The following is a 26,217-nucleotide window of genomic DNA, read 5'->3' as shown; positions in this document are numbered from 1 at the left end:
TTTTTTTTTTAATCTCCACTCTATCCTCTAAACCACAAGACTGTTTTCGACTTAACTTATTACTATGAACTTCCTCGCACTCACCACCCATTAATGTAACTGTCCAAGACCTTGCTCATTTCTCTAAAAATTTTTTACCTCATTAGACTGTGCATACCATCTGACAACAGATAATCTCAGATTATTTTGCAGTCCACTCACATCCACTTTGCACTCCGTCACCCCCGCAACACTAGATGTACTTAGCAAACTTCTAGCCTGCTCAAAACCCACAACCTGCTCCCTTTTCACCTCCTTCTGCACTTACCCACCTTTTTTTACCTTTCCCTTTCTACTGGTACTTTTCCATCTTTATACAAACATGCACCAATAACTCCTATCCTCAAAAATACTTTCCCTTCATCCCAGCTCTCCCACCAACTATTGTGCAGTTTTCCTTCTTCCTTTCGCATCCAGATTGCTGGAAAGGCTTGTTTACAAAAGCCTGGTCCAGCATCTCAAGCTGGCCATAGATGTTGAGATTTTTAAAAGATCAGATCCTGATCGTGAGACCACGATCTTCTCAGAACAATCGTACGATCATACGAATTTACCATCAACTAAAAAGACCAATTTACCAGGAAAACAAAGGGGAGCTGCCTGCTTGGCCCTGCAAACATAGATAGATTGCACTGGGACCGACAAAGATTTTTTGACCTGGCCGATCAATTTCCCGACAGATGTCGGCCGAAAAATCGTATGATGTACGATCGTTCGAATACCACTAACCGCACGATAATTTCGAAGGATTGGTCGGGCTTCCCTAAAATCGGTCGTTCGGCAAGAAGAATCGTCGCGTCTATGGGGACCTTAACTCACAACTCCCTTCTCGGCCCCTTGCAATCTGGCTTCTACTCACCAAGTAACCAATGATCTTCTACCGGCAAAGTCTTACACACACTATTCCATACTCATCCTTCTAGATCTTTCTTCAACCTTTGGCACAGTTGACCCCCCACTACTCCTAGACATTCTATACTCCGCTGATATACGTGACACTGCTCTTTCATGATTTACAACGTATCTGTCTGTCCGTTCCTTTAAAGTTGCTTTCTCTAACTCTACTTCTACGTTCCCTCTCTGTTTGAGTTCCTCAAGGCTATGTCTTAGGCTCTCTGGTGTTATAACTATACTTCTTCACTAGGAAAACGTATTCAGTCGTTTGGACTTCAGTATCCCCTTTATGCTGATGACACCCAACTCTACTTGTCTACTCCTGACCCCTCTCCTTCCATCCTTTCCTAAGTTACAGACTGCCTTTCTGCTGTCTCCTCCTGGATGTCACAGCGCCACCTGAAACAGAATCTTTCTAAAAGAGAACTCCTATTTTCTCTAAGATCCTCCCCTGTCCCTCAGATCTCACTCACAGTTATCAACATCACCTTTAATTTGACCACACTGCCTAGGAATTATCTTAGACACTCATCAGTCTTTTTCACCACACATCAAAACACTCGCAAAATCTTGTTCTATTCAGCTGTGCAACATTGCCCGAATACAGGGCCTTTTACTGCAGTCTGAAGAAAAAGGCGAATAATGATAAACATATTTAAAAAAAAAAAATAAGACCATTGAATGTTGGTTAAAATTTGCCATTCTGTAACATACTAAAAGTTTACTTAAAGGTGAACCACAGTTAATGCATTTTGGGGGTGTTGTTTCAACCTTTTTCATCTGGTACCTCTACTGAAATAAATGGGGTCTCCAACCTTGCTGTTGCCTGGTGTTCTAGCTTGGTTTTTTAATACATTTTTTATTTTGTTTCAGGACTTTATTGGTGGCTTGCTATATTATGTTATATTAAACTGGTGTGCCTGAGCATTTGTAAATTGTACAAATAATGTCATGTCTGCATAGAATAACAAGGACATCTGGTTTAAATACTTCCTCTACTAATTATGTTTCTGTCCATTATGATGGCGGAAATGCTCAGTGTATGGGAAAGTTTTGATATTTGCTGTTCCTTTGGTCTGATGGTATTAGCCTTCTTATCTCACACCTCCTTATAACTAGAGATAGTTTCTTAACATTCAGCTGGATACTGTGGTTAATGAGTGGGCCAGACTGATTCACATGAAGTCAAAGAGCAGTTAAACATATCCACCCATTCAAGTGCTAGCGTAATCTCCATCCTGACAGCTACTTACTCTTCTTCCCAGAGATGGCTTTACAGCTCTGCTTATTATTTGGGGGCATGTAGCCAGAGGTGCCTCATTACACAGAACATTAACATTTGTGTCATTAACCTCAGTAAGTTTAAGCCTTGCACAAATCCGGTCTATTTGTCATGTGGCAGAAACCAGAAATACTTGAGGAGATCAGGACTGGTTCATTAAGTGCATACTTGAATTAGATAGATTTGGGGGTTGAATCTGCATGATGAATACATACCGTGGCAGAAGAATGTCAGCAGATTAATGATAACAGGTGGAAGAAATTTTATGCATCACTTGCTACTTGGAATTGTTTAACCCTTGTATCATTTGCCTGGGTCTCAATCACCCCCTCTGTTAAAGAAAGGTATAGATACTTCATTTACCATTGTTTTTATCTGTGCTTAAAAAAATACAGAAAGATGTTCCACACCATTGGGTCTGTTATAAACAACTGTCTTCTAACTTGTTGAGATAATGCCTCTGGGGAGGCATGCCAAAATTAGCAAAAATTGGGTGTTTGAAGAAAAGAAGTTGAAGCAGCTTTTGGTTTAAATGGCCAGCAAAACAGTTTGTCATATTTTTCAAGGGAAAGGTTGGTCACAAAACATTGTACTTGTATAGGAAGGATCTGTTAACTGGAATCTTGTTATGTAGAAAGTTCCAAATGATAGGAAGTTCTTTCTATTTTAAGGAAATAATTAACATTTTTAAAAAAATATTTCCTTTTTCTTTGTAATAATAAAACAGTAGCTTGTACTTGATCCTAGCTAAGATAATTAATCCTTATTGGGTTTATTTAAGAGCAGATTTATTAAGGGTCAAGTTGTTTTCTTCCTAGAAAATTCGAGTTTTCGAGTTGTATTTTTGGGTTACAAAAAAACTCAAATTTAAAAAAAAAAAACTAGATTTATTATACCCTGACCCTAGAAATAGCTTGAATCTGAAAATTGTTGTTAAAGTCAATGGCAAATGTCCCTTGAACCATTTGAAAAGGTTAACGGCCTTGATGTTAATTTTCTTCTGAGGGTTTTGCCCGAAAACTTGAATGATCAAGTTTTCTTTCTTCGAAAACTTGATCAATTCGAGTTTTCAGGTTGCAGGACTCGAATTTGCACTCTTAAGTAAGATACCATTCGAGTTTTGAGGTCATTCCAGGTGAAAAATATAACACTCGACTTTTGATAACTCGGCCCCTTTATGTTTAAATAATTTTTTAGCAGACTTAAGGTATAGAGATTTAAATTACAGAAAGATCATTTATCCAGAAACTCCAGGTCATTCTGGATAACAGGTCCTACCTGTGCTGTCTTTATGTGTTTTTTTTCTTTTGAGTAGTGGTTTTTTAGCATGTTGTATTTATTTACACAAAATGGCACAATTGTTCTCATTTCATAAAGTTTGGTAGAAAACCATTTTTTTAAATTTTCAGTACAGGTATAGGACCTGTTATCCAGAATGCTTGGGACCTGGGGTTTTCCAGATTAGGGGTCTTTGTTATTTTGATCAACAAATAACAATACATAAAAAGTGTTAAACTAGTGTTAAAACAAGTTTTTTTTGGATTTATTTGTTCATAATGGAGTCTATGGTAGATGACTGTCCCATAATTTAGAGATTTCAGTATATCAGGTATAAAAAATCCCATACCTTGAGATAAAGGATCCCATACCTGGATAGCAGATCTCACACCTGTATTCCCTGATTTTGAAATTTATAAAAAAATTACAAAATTGAATGGGAAAAAAAACCTTGCACCTACAACTTGCTGTGATTTTGGAAGACAATTGGAGTTGTTTTTTCAACAAGGTTCTACTAGACAGTAAACACAATTACGTTTTTACAATGTGAAAACTCCATCACGTTTAATTTTGTGGGGTTTTATCCCAAAAAAGAATTGGATTTTGTGGGCACTTGAACACTATATATTCCAGTTTGGCTTTTTGTAGAGGGCATGGATGGTAAAACAGCATTTCAGTTGCTGGTAATCTGCAACCCTAAATATCCTTCTCACAGCAAAGGCTGTAAAGATACTGGGTTGGAAAGTCAATAAGAAAGAATTATAAAAATAATCTGCTTATTCATTTTTTGTTCTGTACAGTGTATTAGTTGGGCTGTCAAGAATAATCTTCTGATACTTTTCAAAGTAAAATCATTGGAGACCCAGATGAATTGAATCCTTTTATCTAATCATGGGAAAGTAGGCGCCAAAAATTGCTGACTTTTCATTTTCTGTCTAGCGCTACTTCACATAGGTTCTGGACCAAAAATAATAATTTATAATGCCGTTCTGCTAACTGACATTTATACACATTGAGCATATTTTATGTTTATTTTGCCATTAATCCAGTGGATTTGCTAAAAATGTTCAGCATTCCGTCATGGTTCTTTCAACTTTACGCTCCTTACTATATGACAGCCAGTTAGACTTTCCCAGAAATGAAAATATCATTGGGCCACTCAGTTGTTGACATTGTTTAATATTTGGGACATTCATACCAAATTCTCACATAGAAGTGGATTATAGTGTTACTGCTGTGCTACACAATATTGAGATATTCATAAATTGAATACCTATACAGGTATGGCATCCGTTACCAGGAAACCCGTTATCCAGAAAGATCCAAATTATGGAAAGGCCGTCTCCCATAGACTCCATTTTAACTAAATAATCCTAATTTTTAAAAATGATTTCCCTTTTCTCTGTAATAATAAAACAGTACCTTGTACTTGATCCAAACCAAGATATAATTAATCTTTATTAGAAGCAAAACCAGCCTATTTGGTTTTTGTTTTTTTAGCTGATTTAAGGTTATGAAGATCCAAATCTGTTATCCAGAAAATTCCAGATCCAGAGCATTCTGGATAACAGGTCCCATACCTGTATGAGAAGCAAACACAGCAGCACCTTTGTACTCATTTATATTTATATATCTTGCTTTCTTTATGTAGATTTTAATATAGTTTTTTTGGCAACTAGCAATTCCTTTGAAAATTAAACTTGCCCTGAATCCATATACAATTAATTTCTGCAGGATATGGTTTCAGCGAATCCCTTTGTGTGCAGCTAATCCAAATCCTTAGTCATGTGATTTTAAAGTTCTTGATAACTTGGTGCAGCCTTTTTTTTTTTGACAATTGCTTGAATTTTGTCAGCTGCATTTGGTTTGGAATATTGATGAAGAAGATCCGATACTTGGCCAAAATTAGACAATATGGTTTTGGAGCATCCCCAGGTAAAAGCTGACTAAAAACTAGATTTGCCCCATGTTAAATTCTTGATCTAATATTTGTGTCACTGAGGATTTATGAAATATAGAGATCTGTGTCAGACCTGCTTCCTAACCTTTCCTGCAAGAGCTTTATCTACAACCTGATACCGTAACACCATAAAAATGCATGGGTAGGAGGAAATTCGAATGTAGGTGGAAAAGCATTTGCAACCTGACCCACCTGCATCCACATTTACCTACTGGGATCCCACTCTGTACCCATTTGACCTGCTACAATGCACTTGTAATACCAGTTGTTTTTTCAGCACTTCTGACTCTTGCCAACTGCATTGTTTCCCTTTTTTTTTTAAATAACTTTTTATTGTTTTAACAAACCGTTAAAGTAAACATATAGTAAGAGAGAAAGGAGCTTCACAAGTGAAGTGACCTTGTATATCAAATTTTCTGTCGGACAGAACATTTGATATACAAGGTCACTTCACATGTGCCTCGGAGTATGTTATATACATGCTGAAATGCCCGTGTGGCCTTGCCTATATAGGTGAGACTATACAAACGATCTGTGATAGAATCAGCCAACATAAATCGACCATAAGCAAGGAGGTGCTGAAGTTACCTGTCCCTGATCATTTCCATTCGGCACGACATACACCAGCATCACTCAGGATTCTTTTCATAGAGTCTATGGTCCCCAGGGGGACAACAGACTCTTACAACTCCAAAGGAGGGAGAACATTTGGATTCACACATTGCAGACATTACAGCCTAGGGGACTTAATCAGGAATATGATCTGTATGCTTTCATTTGAGTAAATATAATTAGTGAGTTAACTTTGGGGTAGAATTGTGACTATGTTCAACATGACACACACAAAATATTGTTCTTGTTATAGAATATTGTTCTTATTGGAAAAAGTATCCCTGACGGCAAAAGCTATATGATGATACTAATTACCATAATGCATGTTTCTTATATGTTGGAATACCGCACTCTATGTAAACCATACTATATGTTGAAATTGCTTATAGGAGGATCCTTGTAATGGGAGAGGTGTGTTCATGTTAATGGATTGCCTTTTTATAGGATATGTCAGTAGGCATTATAATGCTTGAAAAAGAGGTGGGAGCCTCGAAACGTTGCAAGATAATGTGGTAAAATCTTTTTTGTTAAAGGAAAACTACACCCCCCAAACAATGTAGGTCTCTATAAAAAGATATTGCATAAAACAGCTCATATGTAAAATCCTGCTTCACGTAAATAAGCCATTTTCATAATAATATACTTTTCTAGTAGTATGTGCCGTTGGGTAATCATAAATAGAAAATTGCCATTTTAAAAAATAAGGGCCATCCCCTGAGATAGTAGGATTCACTGTACTCACAAACATACCAACAAAGCATACATGTTAGGTCACATGAGCCAATTAACAGACAGTTGTGTCTTTTGCTTCCACACTTCTTCCTGTTACAGTTAGAGTTGAAGTCTTTCTGGTCAGGTGATCTCTGAGACAGCACAGAGACCATCACGAAATGGTGGCTCAAGGCAAGACATGTAAAAGGGCAATATTTACTTAAATATATATTCCAGTTTGGTAAGATTCCTTAATATGCCACTTAATATGATTGAACTATCTGTTGCTTAAGTGTTCTTTTTGGGGGTATAGTTTTCCTTTAACCATACAAACAAGTGTCTGGATTTTTTTGTTTGATATATTAATTGTCCACAGCTGTGGACTAGGTCACTGACAGGCACAGTCTCAACGAGGGCATCTGGATTGGTCCGGGTGACCTATGAGGTGCAATTTTTTGTGTGTAAGTAAGTTTGGTGTATAATTTTGAACTGAATTAATTTGAATCTATTGTGCTTATCAGAGGGAGATAGAGGCTCTCTTAGTTCTCTTCCCAGTCCTCAGGATCTAAGTGGATGCCACTTCATTTCCATTTGAGTTTTACCCTGGGTTTGGGGTCATACTTTTGAGTTGCCAGAAGTTCATATGTTTTGGATACTAACTTTAGTTTGTCTAGTGGTTGGGTTATAGATTCTACTGTAGTGTGTTGTATCTTGGGTGGGTCCCCTTGAAATTGTATGTGATACTGATGTTGTATTTGTATTTAGCTAAACACCGACAGGTCTGCCAATCCTTGAGATTGTTGAACGTGTACGTGTTGAAGTTGTTTGCAAAGCAGCTTAGAAGAGCATTGTGCCACAAGGGCATACCTGGTGATATTGAGTTATCTCTATTGGTAGACTTTGTATAGAATGTCCCATGTCTTTTTTTTTGTAGTGTCTAGAAGGGGGATTAAGGAAGGTAGGGATTTTCTAGGTCTATATAGAGCATGATGCATTGATTCTATAGAGCCGAAGTTCAAGGATTTTCGATGTCAAGCGTTTTCCATTTGAAAACAGCATTGCCTCCTTTCTGACTTGCTGTTGCTGTCTTTCTTTTAGAAACAAATAACTTCCTTATAGCTTATCTTTTTCCTTTGCTTTCCTTTCCTTCCAATTTTGTATATGCATTAATTATATCAAATTCTCTCTTATTTTAACATTTTTAACACTGTTGTAAAAAACAAAAACATACTTTCTGTGTAGGTGTCACTCTATTTGTACCAAGTGTTTAAAACAGGGATCAGCTTAAACCCCCTGCCCTGCCTGTGCCCTTTAGACACTCGGTGTGATAGCTTTGGCAGAGATCAGGAGGTAGTGATGGGCTTGGTGTAGGCGAAGTCTTGAGCCAGAGAGTTGAAATGACAGCATGAAACAGGAAGCATTTGCAATTTACTTTGCATTACCTCATTGCACTGCCCCTGGAAAGTGAAGGGCACCCAGTCTAGTTCTGGCAATATTCGTTCAAGGGCAGTGACTATTAACCCCTGTTACTCTGAACATTCGCTAGGAAAGAAGGTTGCACATAAAGTGTTGTGCATGTCAAATGTGGGGACATTTTGCATGCATGAATGGTATATGAAAAAAATGTAGAAAAGGTTTCATTTTAGGGCTAATCTCCACAGGAAATTTTGTCACATGGTGTGAGATCAACACATCCTACAAGTCGAATATAGTCACATGGGTTAAAATATAATGGGACTTGTACAAAAATGTCGGATGCGAACACCGCATGTGTGACATAATCCGACAAGACAAAAACTGATGCTGTCTGACTGACTTTATTTTCCATTGAAATATATTGAATGTCGGATGTAGATGCATGAACAAACCATAACATTCGACTAGCTATAGAGGCGTAAGATTCCTAGCATCAGTGAAGACTGTGCTTGGAGGGAGGTTGGGGGGCCCAGCATTCCTTCCCCCCCCCATCCACTGATGACAGGAAATAATGGGAAATATGTATTCTCTCTGTGCTCTTGGACACTGGAACAATATTGCTGGAACAATAGCCGGTGGAGCGCTTTTTAATTATACCTCTCTAGTGCATTTGTTAACTGCTGCATCTGGGACACGGCTCTGTGTTTGAGGAGTGAGGATTTGTTATGAGAGCAAGCCAGTGGAGGCCTGTCAGCAGCAGGAGGGCCAGCGGAAAAGAGACATGGGAAGAAAGGTGATGGCAGATTCCGAAAGAGATGCTCATTAATGGAAGCACGTTTTATTCGTGCAGATGTTTCACAAGATTGCCTTGGTTCTAATAACTGCTTATCTTAACCCCATTAAAGGGGCTCTATTTTGAAAATTAAAATTTATAATAAACTTTATCTCACTGTAACAATACACTTTCTTAAAACTATCAATTAAAAATTCTGTACTGTTTAAATAATCAAGTTATTCTTCAGTATCTCACTCTCCACAGCCTGTCACTCTTCATGCTGAGGTCTGGGTCAGATTTTGGTTGACCGGTCTAAAAGTGGCCATACACAGGGAGATGTCGCCAAACGAGCGGCTCTATCCCCGATATGCCCACATTGAGGTGGGCTATATCGGGCTGATCCGATCGTGGGCCCTAGGGCCCAACGTTTGGCTCAGAATGGAGGCAATGCGGGCGGTCGGATCATGGGACCGCATCAACGAACAGATGCGGCTGCAGTCCGACGGCATTTTTTACCCTGCCCGATCGTCACCTGGCTGACTTTTGGCCAGATATCATCATCATTTCATCATCATTTATTTATATAGCGCTGTCAAGATACGCAGTGCTTTATATCGATCAGGGACGCCCATCGGATGGCCCTACACACTTGGTCTGTCAGCAGCTGGTATCAGCCCGTGTATGGGGGCCTTAATACATCATTTAGGGGGCTCCCTTTCTGTGCAGATTTACTCAAATAACCAACTCCAGCACAAAAAAAAAGTAACAAAATAACAGATTCTGGCAAACTCCCTGCACACAGAGAAACAGGATTTCCATCAAAGCTGGTTATTTTTATAGTGATCACCTAGGTTTCAGCAAGATGATTATATTAAATCTTCATTTTCACAACTGACCCCCTTAAAAGCCAGTGAGGACTTAAACACCTTAAAGGGGAAGGAAACCTCGTCGGCGCTAACCCCCCTCCCCCCTCCCGTGTATTGCCCCCCTTCCCTCCTCCCCCCTGGCCTACCCCTCCCGCTGGGCAAATGCCCCTAACTTGTTACTTACCCTTCTGCGCAGGTCCAGTCCAGCGAGTTCACAGGCGACATCTTCTTCCACGCGATCTTCTTCCTGCTTTGACCGGCGCATGCGCAGTAGGATCGTTTCGCCGGTACGATCTACTGCGCATGCGCGTGACTTTTGGCGCATGCGCAGTAGATCCGTACCGGCGAAATGCTCCTACTGCGCATGCGCCAAAACGCCGGTCAAAGGAGGAAGAAGATCGCGTGGAAGAAGATGTCACCTGTGAACTCCCTGGACTGGACCTGCGCAGAAGGGTAAGTAACAAGTTAGGGGCATTTGCCCAGCGGGAGGGGTAGGCCAGGGGGGAGGAGGGAGGGGGGGCAATACACGGGAGGGGGGTGGGGGGTTAGCGCCGAGGAGGTTTCCTTCCCCTTTAAATGATGATGAATCATGCAAACGTCATTATGTGAAAATTAACCCAATTTCCCCTGTAACACATTTCATCAGTGGAATGTACAAACATAATAAATGGTCTTAAGTTTGCCTAGTAACCCATAGCAACCAATCAACAGGTAGCCTTTACCAGTCAGCTGTTTAAAAAGAAACACCTGATTATTTTCAAAGGGTTACTAGATGAACATAATCTGGTTCAAGGATTAGCACTGTGCTGTTAGGTTTAGAAACTTCAAGTAACAATTACAAAAGCAGACCTATCGGCAAAAAACTATCAACATGACTTATAGTTAACCTTTTTAAAACTCAAACTTTTCTCATTATTTTAAAAATAAAAATTTGACGTTAACGCCCAACCACAATTTTGCTTAATTTACTAAAAAATCTGAACGAAAATTGTACCTGCGGGAAAAGACAAAAAATAGCGCGACAACTCTTATCGTACTACTTTTTCGAATTATTGCAGAAAACCATTTTCGCATGACAGCCAGTGTCAAATAGCCCAAAAGCCTTGAAAATCATGAGCAGAAAGAACATCTTCCAATTGTAAAAGGGACATCTACCATTGACTTTTACATGACTTTGACATGTTTTAGCAGGAATATTTTCAGATTTGGATTTTTAGCATCTTTGGAGTATATTGAAACTCTCAAAATTCTTTTTTTTTTGCCTCTAAAAATTAGAATTTTTCCCGTAAAGAACTCAACCAGAAAAATTTGAGGCTTAACAAATAGGCCACTTAATGTACATTAATATTTTGAAGAGTAGTTGTTTAGGAGCAGATTTATTATGTGGTGTAAAATAAATAATTTGCCAGTTATTGCCATGTAAAAGGGTAAAAATGCCATCTTTTATTATTATTATTTTTTTATAACGCTTTTTCTCTGAGCAACTTCTGCTGGAACTTACAAGTGTCTGAAGCAGTGTAAAATAATGGAGAAAAATCTGGCATTCGCATGGCGTAAAATACCACATTTTAATAAATTGGCCATTTATTTTACACAGCTTTTCTTGCGCATTTCATTTACACAGAATAATAAATAGGCCCCTAGGTGTCTGTATCACCTTGTCTTCTTTTTCTACGGGTGATTATAGCAAGAGGGGGCGAATGGGGATATAGTGGCACAAATTAATCTGAGGGACGGTGAGACACTCCAGTAACTCAGGTCAAGAGGTATCTTGTTCCTGTCCAGCTATAAATATAATTATACCCCACTCTTAAGATTTATTGGTTTGCTTTTAGAGAAGTGGAGCACATATACCATTTCCTGGCTGGGAAGGATAACTGCTGTAAATCCTCCCTAAAAGGCTCTACCTCTTTGAGACCCTGCACGTAATGGTACCGAGTGCTATCCTGCAGAGTATCCAAAAAATGTTTTTTAAGTTTATCTGGGCAAAGTCTAGGCACAGAATGCCCAAAAAAGTAATGACAATGAGCAGATCTCAAGGTGGGTTAGCTGTATTAAATAACTGCAGGTAATATGAAGCAGCGCAACTACTCCGGATATTGGGCTGGACCACCTGTGCCCCAACAACTAGATGGGCATTCAATAGATTATTGAATCATCTCCCTAGCCGCAATACACTTAAATACGGTCATCTAGCAAACTCCCAAACCAGTTAAGCTCTCATCTAACATTCTAAGACATCCGTGGCGGGCTCCCCTTGCATAATGCAGTCAATCCTAGCCAATCCACAGTTCCCTCCAGTCTCTCCCCTTCTTTCCAAGGACGTTGGTGTTTGAAAAACCTTTTTAGAATATATGACTTTATCAACCCACTAGAGAATAAAATATGCACTTTTGCAGAACTCCAAGAGAGTCATCAAATTCCCCAGATTTGGCACTATGAACATATCCAAATTTCCCATTTTATCCAAGGCATATACAGGGGATCCCCCCCCCCTCCAGCTCCCTAACCTCTTTTGGAAAAAAAAAGTGACTGGGTGGGCTGCCCCAGAAAGCATTAATATCTACCATTTATACCATCCTGAATACAGAAATGGAGGAACCGTTCCCTAAGCATAAATACATGTTACAATGGGAGAGGGAGCTCTCGATTGCCCTCACTTTAGAACAATGGGAAGATATCTAGGATAATGCTTGGAGGAGCGTTACCTGTGTGAGATAGAAAGTGTTTATAAGACAATATTTTCCTGGTATTATACCCCAGTAAAGCTTAGTAAAATAGATCCAAATACCTCAGCAATGTGCTGGAAGACATGTGGACATGAGAGCTCACATATTCTGTGGTATTGTCCAAAGCTATCTGAATTTTGGAAGGGCATCAGGGCAATGATAACTAAGATCTTCTTTTGGGAAATGCCTATTCAGGCCTCTAATGTCCTCATACAGACATTCATCCTCCTGAACAGAAACTCCAAAACATTATCTATACGGCAGCTAGACTGTCAATTCCCTCCAATTGGGAAGCACCCGATGCCCCAACAGTAGGTGAGCCTATCACTTGCATCCGGGACATGAAACTAATGGAGGAGGTGACCGCAAAACATAAAGGGTCTGTTCCTCAACATGAGAAAATATGATCAAAATGGGACTATTTTATATCTCTGAACAATCTACCCAGACTGGCATTCCCAGTAGAGGTGACAATGTTCTCCCTGTTATTTCTTTGACAACGATACTATTAGTGTTAATATTGCCTGTATAAGCTTTTGCAATACCATTACAAGACCATTCTGTAAAATTGCATTCATGACTTTATATATCTATTCTTTGAGAAAAGACGCAATGTCTGGAAATATAACCGTTAAAACCTAATAAACAAACTTTGTTACAAAAAAAGAGGCATCTCGTTTAATTTAAATAGGCGTTTAATTTAAATAGGCAGTTATAGTCAATAAATCCTCATGGTCATAATGACAGATTTCTTTACCCCATGTGCACTGCTGGTCTTCCATTTTCGCCAGTGTATTATGTTTTACCGTTTTCCACCTAGTTTTTTTTTTTTGGGGTGGGGGGGGTTAACACATTGTGAATGGGTAAAGTTGCAATAATTCATTTGAGGTACTGTGAGTTATTTAGATAATTTAGTTAGTTATGGAGTTTCTATCAATTCAGTTAGGCAGTTCTCCTAAATGTATCTTCGAGGCACAGTGACATATTCCCTAGGGAGATATATAAAACTCTTGCTAGTTTGAATTAATTATTCCTGCATTAAAGGCTAAATTTGATCCTTCATATTTTGCCCTGGATTCTCCACTTTACAAATAAGGTATTTTGATCTATGGGATATATTTTGTATGGACACTAATGTATAATTTTATGTATAATTTTTGCTATATTAATTTTACTCCTGTTTCAGACAACCATTTGTTTCTTTTCAGCCATGATTGTACAATATTACTTGCAGCATGACCTTAAATCCTCACTGAGATATTATAAGAAATAATGTCTAAAAATGTAATGGGATAACCAATATTTTCTCAGAGTTGTGACATCTGTATGAAAGCATGCGACATTGTATGGTCACGGAGCACCCTTTAATTCAGTGACAATTTAGGGCAATGACCCCCTACCAGTGCCTTGTGAGCAACCTGATGCTCCCAGTGGCCTCAAAGCAGGTGCCTATTTTTCAATTCCAGGCTTGGAGGCAAGTTTAGTTGCCTAAAAACCAGGTGTACTGCCAAACAGAGACTCCTGTAGGCTGCCAGTCCACATAGGAGCTACCAAACGGCCTGTAATAGCATTTGGCATCACCCAGGAAAATTTTTCATGCTTGTGTTGCTCCCGACCTCTGTTTACTTCTGAATGTTGCTCATGGCTAAAAAAAAAAAAAAGTTGGGGACCCCCAATTTAGGGTCTTTTTTGTCATAGTAAACCTGTTTTGTATTCATTTGGTTGGGCTCTGTAGTGTTTAGCAAGGCTGATTCTGTAATTTCCACCCTGATTTATATGCTTGGGGGGCCACCACTAGTTTAGGCCTGGTCTACAATTGTATTAAATGTTCATAACAATGATCAGAAAAGGAAATTGCTATTTCATTCAGAACAGAAAGCCTTTCCATTGAGTTACACCATTTTGGTAAAAGGCAAACAAAAGTTGTTGGTGAAAGCCTGTTCACAAGACCCTACATTTAAGGGAAATCATTTCTGTTTAGAAGTGATAAAGTAGCTAAAGTTACAGGAAAAACTTTCATGCTAACTAGAACATACATATAAATATAATGCCACATTATATTGAAAGACAGGTGAAATAAATATCTCTGTAGGACTTGAGGTGTAATCATGTATATTATGGGATTATTATTGAGAATCCTGTGGTGTTTGAGTTAATTCTCTTATCGTCAGTTTCTGAACAATTTAGACTTGAAAGAGATTCTTGCTTAGTGCCTGAAGCATCACTCCATTAAATTGGCCCCTACACGCTCAGGGAGTGATATCACCTGAAGTGTGTGAGGAAGCAAATCCTGCAGGGACCTTCTTATCGACCATAAATCACTCACTACCTGAAGCCTGTTGGCAGTAAGAACAGTTTGTAATTAGCACTGGTTCACTTCAGAGTTCAGTGAACACTTCCGCTGTTTATGGAGCAGCCATACAACTCAGGTGTGTTAACAGTGAAAGAGTTCTCAAGCATGCAAGTGACATTCCTGTGGTTCTAGGAATTTCCAAGAGCCACACAAGGAGGCTGGGGCCTGCAGAACTAAGCTGAGACAAAGAATGATGGTCGGGGAATAAGGACAACATTATTCTTAATTAGTGTACCCTTCCCAGAATAGGCAGTAAACCTTTTACATTGGAAAAACAAACTTCCAAAAACCTAACTTCAGCCTGGAATTGCAATCTCCAGCTGGTTGCTTTATGGCTGTGGTTCTCCAAACATGCTCAGATAGCTGAAGGCTTCATGTTGTTGTTCTGTAGCATGGAGCAGGTCTGAACCTCCCTCCAGAAGACTTTTATAATTCTCCCTGCCACCAGTCTGCTGGAGAATTTCATAGACCTATTTGTATGACATTTTTAACTCAGTTCAATGTACCCACAAACAGTCTGATCCAGCAGATCACTGGCCAACCAAATGTAAATAAACTGGATAGCACTAGCATTGACCAAGTTTAACTAGACTTTTCATTCTAGTTACACTTTCTAGTTTTATAATGGTACTGCTATGCCTCTAACAGTAAATATGAGTGGTTGCTCAGACAGCAAAGTGTCTAGGGTCTTTCCTGAGCGCAACTATATTAAAGAACTACCATCTTAACTGGCTGCTCAAGGATTTCCCTTTGCCTTGTTTAAAAGAATAATTCTCTCCTCTGCTTAATGGAATATCTTAAAGAATTATAAGAAGCCTCTTCTATGTGTAGTTTGTGCAAGAGGACATGCAATTTATTCATACAAGCTGACCATGTTATGGCAACTTGTTTATTTTTTATGGTCATCTATGGGTTGACTGTGGTACATTGTACATTAAGGGGTTACTTGGTAACATCTGGCTGCAGCTCATGACTGTGATTATTCTGCCTGTAATATTAGGTTGACTTTTCAGAATTTAGAACATGTGATTAGAATGTTCTGTCTTAGACTTGAAAGCATCCTGTGCTTACCCACAAAGGCTATTTATAAGAGCAGTGTCTAAGTGAAGTTATTATTCTGTGGGTTTGAGGCCATTATTTAGGACATGATAAAAGCAGGGTAAATGTCTTTATTTTTCTGTTGCCTCCACACCCAAGGAAGACTAAGTAGATCATCTCCCTGTGAATTCAAGACCTTACAAACTGCTGACTCTGTATTATCAAGTAGAGACAGATTATACTGTTTAGGGTGGGCACACAGGCGGGGAGTAGGAGAGATGAATAATTCTTATGAGAGGGAACCATTAACACTTCCCGTGTTTCATATGATTTAAGGGGTGTTTGATGTTTTATACTTGCTTGCAAAAGGAAGAAGATTACTTTTGAAGGTTGTAGAGAAAACAGGAACACCTTTATGTTTTAGTGATCTTGGAAGAGCTCTGATTATTTAGTTTGATACTCTAAAGATGTAATATATGTGGTGCAATTTATAGGTTATTGCAGTGAAGTTAGCTTTGTCCCAGTCCCTGGCTTGTTTTATTGTATGACTGAAAGAGCTTTTGCCCCTTGTTCTTGTTGAATGTACAGATTCCATTTTATTACTTTTTAGCTTTTTCTTTTTTGATTTCCATCATCCCTAAGTTGTTGACAGAGCAGCAATTGGCAACACCATAAGAATTACAAAAGTATTTTAATGTTCTGGTCTTCTTGCATTAGAAGAAGTCTAAACTAAGCACATATCGATGCATTTTATAAAGATACTGGGTGGCTGGCCCTTAGCTGGGATCTATAGTAGAACCCCCATTTTACTTTTATTTCAGATGCACAGCCTAAAGCAATAGTTGATTTTTGCATGGCTGTATGTGGTGCAGACTAAGTGGAATTCACTATTTATAGACAGAAACAGGGCAAAGTATGCATCTGCTTATTGTTTCAAACCTCTTTTACTAAAAATAGCATTCACAGAGAACAAACAGCCATTTTTGGCAAAATCAGGACACATTTTTTTTGTAAAATACAGGAAAGGTACCCATTAAAAAGTATTATACCACAAAATAGTGTAAAATGTGGGGAAACTTAAAATCAGGTGATTTAAAATTGAGGTTTGAAACTGTAGTAGTAAACACTTACACCCAAACATGAACTTGAATGCACACATGCAGCTTTCCCATATATACTGATCTCAGTATATATATATATATATATATATATATATATATATATATATATATATATATATATATATATATATATATATATATATATATATATATGGGAAGGCTATAAAGCTCAGTGTACAGTCTGTTCTTGTATTATCTAGTGTTTACCTTGAAACCGACCCAGGCAAAGTATTTTTTATATGTATATATTGAGCTGTATAAACTATTTATTATCACTCTGGTTTGCCTGTATAATCTAGTGGCTCCATATGTCAGAGAAAGACTGGACCACAGATGGTTTATCTGAGGTCGATTTGAGTAGAAGACAAAAACAGTTCATATGAGGAGACCCCATCAGACTTTCCATGGAAGCAGTAAGCTTCTGTCATCTTTTCATAGCCCTTTCTATCCATGTCCTGGGGTAACCTGCTTGTGCACTTTTTTTTTTTTTTTTATAGAAAATCCCAGATAACCTACAGAAGAACTTTATACATGTCCTTAGCCATGGTTTAGCAACATTACTAATAGGAAGACTATTTCTGTGGTTAAAGTGCTGTATATCTGCAGAAACATTGAATTAAACTACATTATGTTGTGCCTACTTTTCCTGCAAACTTCCCCATGTTCCTTTTGAATTGTAAAAAGACAAATGGATGAGTGCACCAGAACATTTCTTAGCAGCAAATGGGTTATTAAGGAAAATGCATATTCGGTGCTATTATTTACATATCTGACGTGCTAGTTCTTTATAGAAATGTGAAATAAACAGGAATCAGTAAACATAGCAACTGTTAGAGCGATCAGAGAAGTGTAGATATGGGAGCTGTAAATAAAACTGTTTCATGTTGGATGAACAAATGCTTGTTCTATGAACAAATGCTCCATGAATATCTTCTTTTGCCTTTACCTTTGTAGTTTTTTAACTTCTCAATTGTGGCGTACTAATGCTCATTTTGCCTTTAGATCCCCAACCAGTGTGCTCTCCAACCCCTTCGATGTTGCTCCCAGTGGCCTAAAAGCGGGTGCTTATTTTTGAATGAATAACACGTTGCTCTCCATCCCCCTTGAATTTTGCACCCAGTGGCCTCAAAGCAGGTGCTTATTTTTGAATTCCAGGCTTGGAGGCAAGTTTTAGTTGCATAAAAACCAGGTGAACTTCCAAAAGAGCCGGTCCCTGTAGGGGCTACTTAATGGCCAATCACAGCACTTCTTTTGCTCCATCTAGGAACATTTTTTTATATATTTGAGTTGCTTCTTAACTCTTTCTACATCTGAATGTGGCTCACAGGTAAAATAGGATGGGGACCCCTGGTCTAACCTTATGGATATGCTAATAGCTCAAGGCCTATAACCTGCCATTTTCTAATTACATACATATGGACAATAAAAAATTTTTTTTAAAAAAAAGACAAAAGTCTTTCTTCATTAGGCAAACATTAGCCCTGTGGCCCAGGCCCATCCTCCATAAAATGGCAGTTGTCTGGGGTACTATGTTTTAGGGTGCCAAGCTGCCATGTATTATCCATTTCTCAGGTTTACCTAGGCAGGCACAAATGCAGTTCTTTGGTGCATTATACTGCACATGTGCCTGCCCTCCATTTTAAAGCACCAGGTACAAAGCCGCACTTGAAGTTATTTCAGTGATGCTGGAATTGTGGATATGGTTATTTGCACTTAAAATGTATTATTGGTAAGTAAATTGAATTACAAAATCCACTGTGGCAGGGGCTGATTAAACTTTTTATACATTTGAGGTGATACACATGTTGCATTTTGTCAGCCATGAGAATCTTCTCTCCTGCGAAGAAGAGAAGAGTCTGGAAATACCTTTGCACAGGGGTTAATGTAAATTGCACGGGTAAAACATATAAATCATGTGATTGCATATTGCATGTCAGTGCATGAATATGATTTGAAACATGCCTTATTGCACAGCAGAATATGGAGCAGAAAAATAACCTCCTGGCTGCTGAACCTTAGTGTTTTAATTTTCTCTAGCACAAGGTGGATACAGGAACCGTTGGCTGTCAGTAGGATCTTGGGTGTTGTAGTTTGACAAGATCCAGATGACTTGCAGTTTCCATGCTGAAGAACTAAGTTATGAGAATTATGGGAGTAAATTATTTTCAGGTTTAGTAAGGACTGACGTGTATGTGTAGCTTGAGAGCAATAGTTTCAGTGCCTTATACGTGTTCCAAGATACCCAAAGTAAAACTAAAGCTGTTCAAAACATAATCCTTATCTTATGGTCTTTCCTTATTTTTCTTCAGCCAGTTACTTTTAATGTTTTTGTCCAGTAGTAGTTGTATATTCTATACTATATAATAATGTTTGTTGTTCCTTTTATCCCCAGGAATAGCCTACCTTGGAGGAGCATGCAGTGCCAAACGCAAGTGTGTTCTAGCAGAGGATAATGGGCTGAATTTGGCATTTACTGTTGCTCATGAGCTGGGCCACAAGTAAGTTTCTGACCTCCATACATTGTTCCATGAAAAGATTCTAAATTCTCTGTACAGCATATTCTATGATTCTTCTGAAATACACCACAGCTGTCCTATCTCACTTCTGCTGTTTATCTTCTGTGAGACCTATTAACAGGCATCAGGGTAAAATATATTGACAGGTTTGAGGTTTTTAATTATTTATAACTGTAATCCCTCAATATCAGCAGATAACTTTTAACTGCAGCTAAATTGTTGTTACTATATATACTCTTGCTTTCCAGCAGGAAAGCTTAAAGGGATACTGTCATGGGATAAACATTTTTTTTCAAAATGAATCAGTTAATAGTGCTGCTCCAGCAGAATTCTGCGCTGAAATCCATTTCTCAAAAAAACAAACAGATTTTTGTTGTATTCAATTTTGAAATCTGACATGGGGCTAGACATTTTGTCAATTTCCCAGCTGCCCCAAGTCATGTGACTTGTGCTCTGATAAACTTCAATCACTCTTTACTGCTGTACTGCAAGTTGGAGTGATATCACCCCCTCCCTCCCCCCCCCCCCCCAGCAGCCAAACAAAAGAACAATGGGAAGGTAACCAGATAGCAGCTCCCTAACACAAGATAACAGCTGCCTGGTAGATCTAAGAACAACACTCAATAGTAAAAACCCATGTCCCACTGAGACACATTCAGTTACATTGAGAAGGAAAAACAGCAGCCTGCCAGAAAGCATTTCTCTCCTAAAGTGCAGGCACATGACCAGGGGCAGCTGGGAAATTGACAAAATGTCTAGCCCCATGTCAGATTTCAAAATTGAATATAAAAAAATCTGTTTGCTCTTTCGAGAAATGGATTTCAGTGCAGAATTCTGCTGGAGCAGCACTATTAACAGATTCATTTTGAAAAAATTTTTTTTCCCATGACAGTATCCCTTTAAGGTTGGCTTTTTGAAATCTATGTACTGAGGCAGCAAATCCATTAAGTGAGCTTCAGCTCATATTTAAACATCAAGTTCATTTATTGTATACTAGGAGGGGACAGCTTTGGGGTATAACATAGCAGGAATTTGCCCTGCCCCCTCCCCCACCAGCATCTTGTAGGCCCAAAATGGAGTGTAAAGTTGGGTATCAGCTGTTGGCTGTTTTATATCAAGCATGTCCAAAATTCGGTTGTATAGCTGTTGTTGGCCTACACAGTGTAGACACCCAGAGCTTGAGTGTTGTGAAGAATTGCAAGTTTTAATTAGTTTATTCTTTTGGATTGGCGACAGTTGTTTTTTTTTTTTTCCTCACGCTGAAATATGCCCCCCAGTATCAATTGCAAAAGTACAAAATGCTTAGCCACTTAGTGTAATGCCCTCTACTGGAACCAGCGGCCATGGTAAGTGAGCATTTGCTTTGGGCTTCCCAAATAAGCTATTCAACTTTCATATTTCTGTCCCCACATGGTTACAAGTGTCAAGATATGCAGGGATGAAAACCATTTGTAATGGGCAGCTAAAGGTACCCAGACCCCCTCTGTAAAGGCCCCTGGTCATGGGGTTAGGGTGTGTATACAACTTCTCATAGTGGGCATTGTGGAGAGGTGGCTGGCTAGGTTTAACCTTTCATAAATTCCCTTAAAGGATGTCAACCCCAAAAATATTTTTTCCTAATAAAAGAAAACACAATTCTAAGCAACTTTTCCATACACATTCAATACAAATTTTCTATGGTTTTTAAGTTATTTATATATGTATTACTACTGAAAGCAGTGTTTGTCTGTCCCTTCCCTGCCTCGGTGGTCTGACTTTTGATACAATGTAAGACAAGGCAGCTGATTAACAGACCTGTTTTTGCTGGGGGACTCTGACTCTTGCAACATTGTATCAACAGTCAGAGCCACCAGGGCAGAGACTAAGCAGGGACAGACAAACACTGCTTTCAATAGCAATACATTTACAAATAACTTAAAAACCATAGACAATTTGTAATGAATCTATATGGAAACATTGCTTAGAATTGTGTTTTCTTTTATGAGGCAAAAAAATATTTTTGTGGTTGACTTATCCTTTAAAGGGATTCTGTGATTTTATGGTGTTGTTTTTATTCATAAATTTCACTATTTGCATTGCAATTACGTCACTCTACCATATAAAATGTTATTGCTATACTAACAAATGTATTTTTTAGCTGTAATATTGGTGTGTAGGCAGCCATCTCAGGTAATTTTGCCTGATTCTGTGCTTTCAGAAAGAGCCAGCAATTCATGATGGAACTGCTTTCAGATAAGCTCCTGCTCAGTATAATTGAAGGAGTTGCAGTGGGACTTGGATTTTTACTATTGAGTGCTAATCCCACATTTTGTCAGGGAGCTGTTATCCATTTACCTTCTCATTGTTCTGTTGTTAGGTTGCTGGAGGGGAAAGGGAGGAGGGCAATATCTCTCCAACTTGCAGTGCAACAGTAAAGAGTGACTGAAGTTTATCAGAGCACATGACTGAGGGCATCTGGGAAACTAACAACATGTCTAGCACCATGCCAGATTTCAAAATGAAATATAAAAAAAATCTGTTTGCTCTTTTGAAAAATGGATTTCAGTGCGGAAGTCTGCTGTATTAGCACTACCAACTGATGCATTTTGAAAAAAACATGTTTTCCTATGACAGAATTCTTTTAACTTGTATAATATTAATGGCGTCAATGAACACCTGGGGGTCTTAATTGATTTTCTTGATGTTCCTATATTTAAACAGTCCAAATCTATTGATTATGGCTTGACATATCTAAATGCTAATGGTGGAAAAATGCTTGCAGCTTTTTGTTTTTTTTCAAAAGATTTTTATTTATTTGTTTGAACTTCAGCAAACAGAGGATAGTCAGACCATGAAAGCAATGGTTACTACTAGTACTTATGCAAATTCTATATTCTGTACAGTACTACCGAAAGGAGCCAATGCTCTGATATTGGGTCAAACATTTTTCTTTTTTAAACATAACTTAGTAGTACAGATTGAAAGGAGAAGAAAAAAAAGGGGGGAGGGGTAGGCCGTGGTAGATGGATCAATAATTATAGGCATACATGCATTTCGTATCCAGTTCTCTGGTGTGGCTGATGAACCAGGCCATACGTGTAGGTAGCTACATACAATGCACCCACAACTTTTTTCAGACATTTTAACTTACTCTCCAGCTGCTATTCCAAGCATGCCTTTATGTGAATAAGGTAAGAGTACTGTATATAGGCAGGGTGAGCAACCGAGAAAAGAATGTCTTATACAAATACATCCAGTTTACTAACTGCCTGTTATGAAAAAAATAGTGTACCAATGGTGTCAATGGTGATTGACAGTATTTTTTTTTTATATGCTAAGCAGTAAATTGCCAATAACCTGTTGGCTATAGTTTGCAGAATAATGACGAGTGACCTCATATGACCAGTAGTGTAGGCACCTGAATTATCACTGGACCTATTCACCAGCTTGCTTGGATACTTAGTATTATGGAGGAGGCCATTAGAACAGCTGTAATTATTAAGAAGACGGATCACAACATGAAGTATCCACTGTGCTGGCAAGCTCTTCAGGCTGCAATTTAAAACCACTAATTTGGCGTCTGTGAATTATTTACATTTAAAGAAAAAAAAGAATTCTGTTTGGTGGAAAATGTATGTAACTATGAAGATCAAGACCCATTTAAATCAACTTCTATATAATGGATTAAAGGCTTCTCTAAGGGGTTTCAGTTTTAATGTTTCGCCTGAGACCAGTGACAGAGGCTAAAGTAAGAAGCAAGTTGGAAGGGATTAGTTCCACATGTTCATAAATTGTCAGGCTGCCAAAGACTGTCAGTGAGACCGTGTAAAGTATACTTTACTGCATATTATTCAGCTGCTATACGGAAAGGAAAAACGGTTAGCTGTGGAAAAGGATGCCATTGGACGCCTGGTATAGTCTTGTTGGTGGTACAAAAAGCTCCTCGTTGGCTGTCACCTCCCTAGAAGACACAGACAGATATACAGCATAGGTTAATCACTGCTAAATGTACGTTTGGCTTTACCGCAGATACCTGACCATGACATCAGTATGTCATTAATATGTGTTTCCTGGATAATGGAAAAATGAATGCAATTATAAGTAGGGAACAGGGAAGAGTAATGGGACCCTTTTGTAAAAATCCGAATGAGCTCACTTGCACAAAAGGCATGGAAAATGTTTTGCAAATCTTGGCAATAAGTTATTTATCATCCTCTGCTCCGTAATGCTAAATTGTTATATATATTCTCTTGTGTCACATCAGTTAATTAAGTGGCCTGTCTTGATGCTCAGACAAATTGAATCCACATGTAATTTTACAAATTGAGCTTGCACTAAGAATCCAAATGAGCTACAGTTTCAGGGAATTGGATAGGATGGCAGCCATTTAAAGGCATTATTGGACAAAACGCAATACTGTATTGCATGTACTTGTTTGCACACACACAGACAAACCTCTTTTAGATTTGTACATCTGGACACTACAAATGTTCCCCCGTTCATTTTGCAAAACCAGCCAAGCTCTGTCAGGTTGCATGGGGATTGTGAGTGAACAGATTTTTTTCAAGTGCATCTACAAATTCTCTATTGAATTTAGGTCTGGGCTCTGGCTCAGCCATTCCAGGACATTATCATTGTTGTTTTTAAACAATTCTTGTAAAGTTTGGCTTTATGTTAGTGCTTATTTGCAGACTGCAATCATGTTTTCTCCGGATTTCACTGTATTTTGCTGCATTTGTTCAGCCCTCTGCCCTCAAAAGCCTTCCATGGCCTACTGCATAGAAGCATCTCCAGAGCATGATGCTGCTGTCAGGGAGCCGGGAGGTCCCTCCAGGGAGGTAGTCAGGATCGAGGAGGAAGCCCTCTTGAGGGAGAGAGGTCGCGGTATCCAAGGGCTTAATCAAAAGAGTAGTCGGGATCCAGGCAAGAGTTCAAAGGCAGGCAGAATATTAGCAAAGTCCAAAAGTCCAGGCAAGAGGTCAGCAACAAACAGGAACAAGATAAGTCTTCAGCAAAGCAGACAGGAAACCCAGGAAACTTCACAGGAATGAATCCTATACTTGGGCGCCATTCTGGCGTCTTGGTAAGGCTTTTATATTTGAATTTGGCGCCATTCTGACGTCATCGGCGTCCTTGCGTCGACGTCGACGCGCTGACGTCATCGCGTCGGCGCCGCTACCCACGTGGCGGCCATGGGCGCCGCCATTTTGGGAGCGACGCCGGCAGGGAAGGACGCGCCGCCCGGAGCTCCTGGACCAGCTCTTGGCGGCGATCATGACAGTACCCCCCCCCCTCACGGGGGGCCTCCGGACCACCAGGACCTGGCTTCTGGGGAAATTTGGAGTGGAACTCCCTCACCAGACGAGGAGCATGGACATCAGAGCGTCCTTCCCAGGAGCATTCTTCAGGGCCAAAGCCTTTCCACTTAATGAGGTACTGAAGAGAGCCCCTGGAGATTCTGGAGTCAAGGATCTTCTCCACCTCATATTCTTGTTGACCATCCACAGAGAAGGTAGGAGGGGGAGGCTGGACAATGGAAAAGCGGTTGGAGGTAGCGGGTTTCACCAAGGAGACATGAAACACGTTGGGAATTCGCATCTCAGGGGGAAGCTGAAGTCTGACAGCCACAGGGTTGATCACCTCCGAGATGGAGAACAGACCTACGAACCTCGGACCCAACTTAGGAGATGGTACCTTCAACCGAATGTTCCTGGAAGACAACCAGATTTTATCACCGACCTTGTAGGGAGGAGAGGGTCTACGTCTACGATCTGCAAACGTCTTATGAACCAGAGCACTCTTCTCCAGGTTTGACTTGGTTGCAGCCCAAATAGCAGACATGTGGGCTGCATGGTCATCAGCGGCCGGAACATCAGACAACACAAAGTCTTGTGGGAAGGCTTGAGGATGTTGACCATACACCGACATAAATGGGGACCTTCCAGTGGAAGTGTGGCAGGCATTGTTATGAGCAAATTCCGCCCACGGGAGGAGATCAGACCAATCATCTTGACAAAGGGAAACGTGGTTCCTCAAGAACTGTTCCAAGGCTTGGTTCACTCGCTCAGCTGCTCCATTAGTCTGGGGATGATAAGCTGAGGAGAACTGAAGATTAATACCCAGATCTTTGCACAGGGAACGCCAGAACTTTGCCGTGAATTGGGACCCTCTGTCAGAAACGATCTCAGCCGGGAAGCCATGCAGGCGAAAAATGAACCGGATGAACAACTGTGACAACTCCACCGCAGATGGAAGCTTCCGTAGAGGGATGAAGTGGGCCATCTTGCTGAAGCGGTCAATGACAACCCAGATCACGGTGTTCCCACTGGAGGGAGGAAGTTCAACAATGAAGTCCATTGCCAAATGCGTCCAAGGACGAGAGGGAACAGGCAACGGCTGTAGTAACCCACTGGGGCGAGAATGGCTGGACTTGGAAGTTGCACAAACAGTACAGGCAGAAACAAAGTCTTTGACATCTTTACGGATTTTCGGCCACCAGACTAGACGCCGTAAAAGTTCAAGAGTTTTAACAGGACCAGGATGTCCCGCTTGTTTGGAACTATGAGTCTGTTGCAGGATAGGCAGACGAAGCTCAGGAGGTACAAAAGCCATTCCGATGGGGGTATCAGGAGGGGCAGAAGATTGACC

At 39.6% G+C, this 26,217-nt stretch overlaps 1 protein-coding gene across 4 annotated transcripts in view; it reads left to right on the top strand.

Annotated features, from left to right (window-relative positions):
- adamts17.L (ADAM metallopeptidase with thrombospondin type 1 motif 17 L homeolog) overlaps positions 1 to 26,217 on the top strand; it is a 143,391-nt gene that overhangs the window by 36,928 nt on the left and 80,246 nt on the right. For all 4 annotated transcript variants that reach the window (XM_041586874.1, XM_041586872.1, XM_041586873.1 and 1 more), the window contains one exon: positions 19,467 to 19,572. In XM_041586874.1, the coding sequence (XP_041442808.1) occupies positions 19,467 to 19,572 (106 nt within the window). The remainder of the gene's footprint in view (positions 1 to 19,466; positions 19,573 to 26,217) is intronic.

The sequence above is a fragment of the Xenopus laevis genome, chromosome 3L (genome assembly GCF_017654675.1).
Source record: "Xenopus laevis strain J_2021 chromosome 3L, Xenopus_laevis_v10.1, whole genome shotgun sequence".
Lineage (NCBI taxonomy): Eukaryota > Metazoa > Chordata > Amphibia > Anura > Pipidae > Xenopus > Xenopus laevis.
This window is presented reverse-complemented; position numbering and strand designations above follow the sequence as displayed.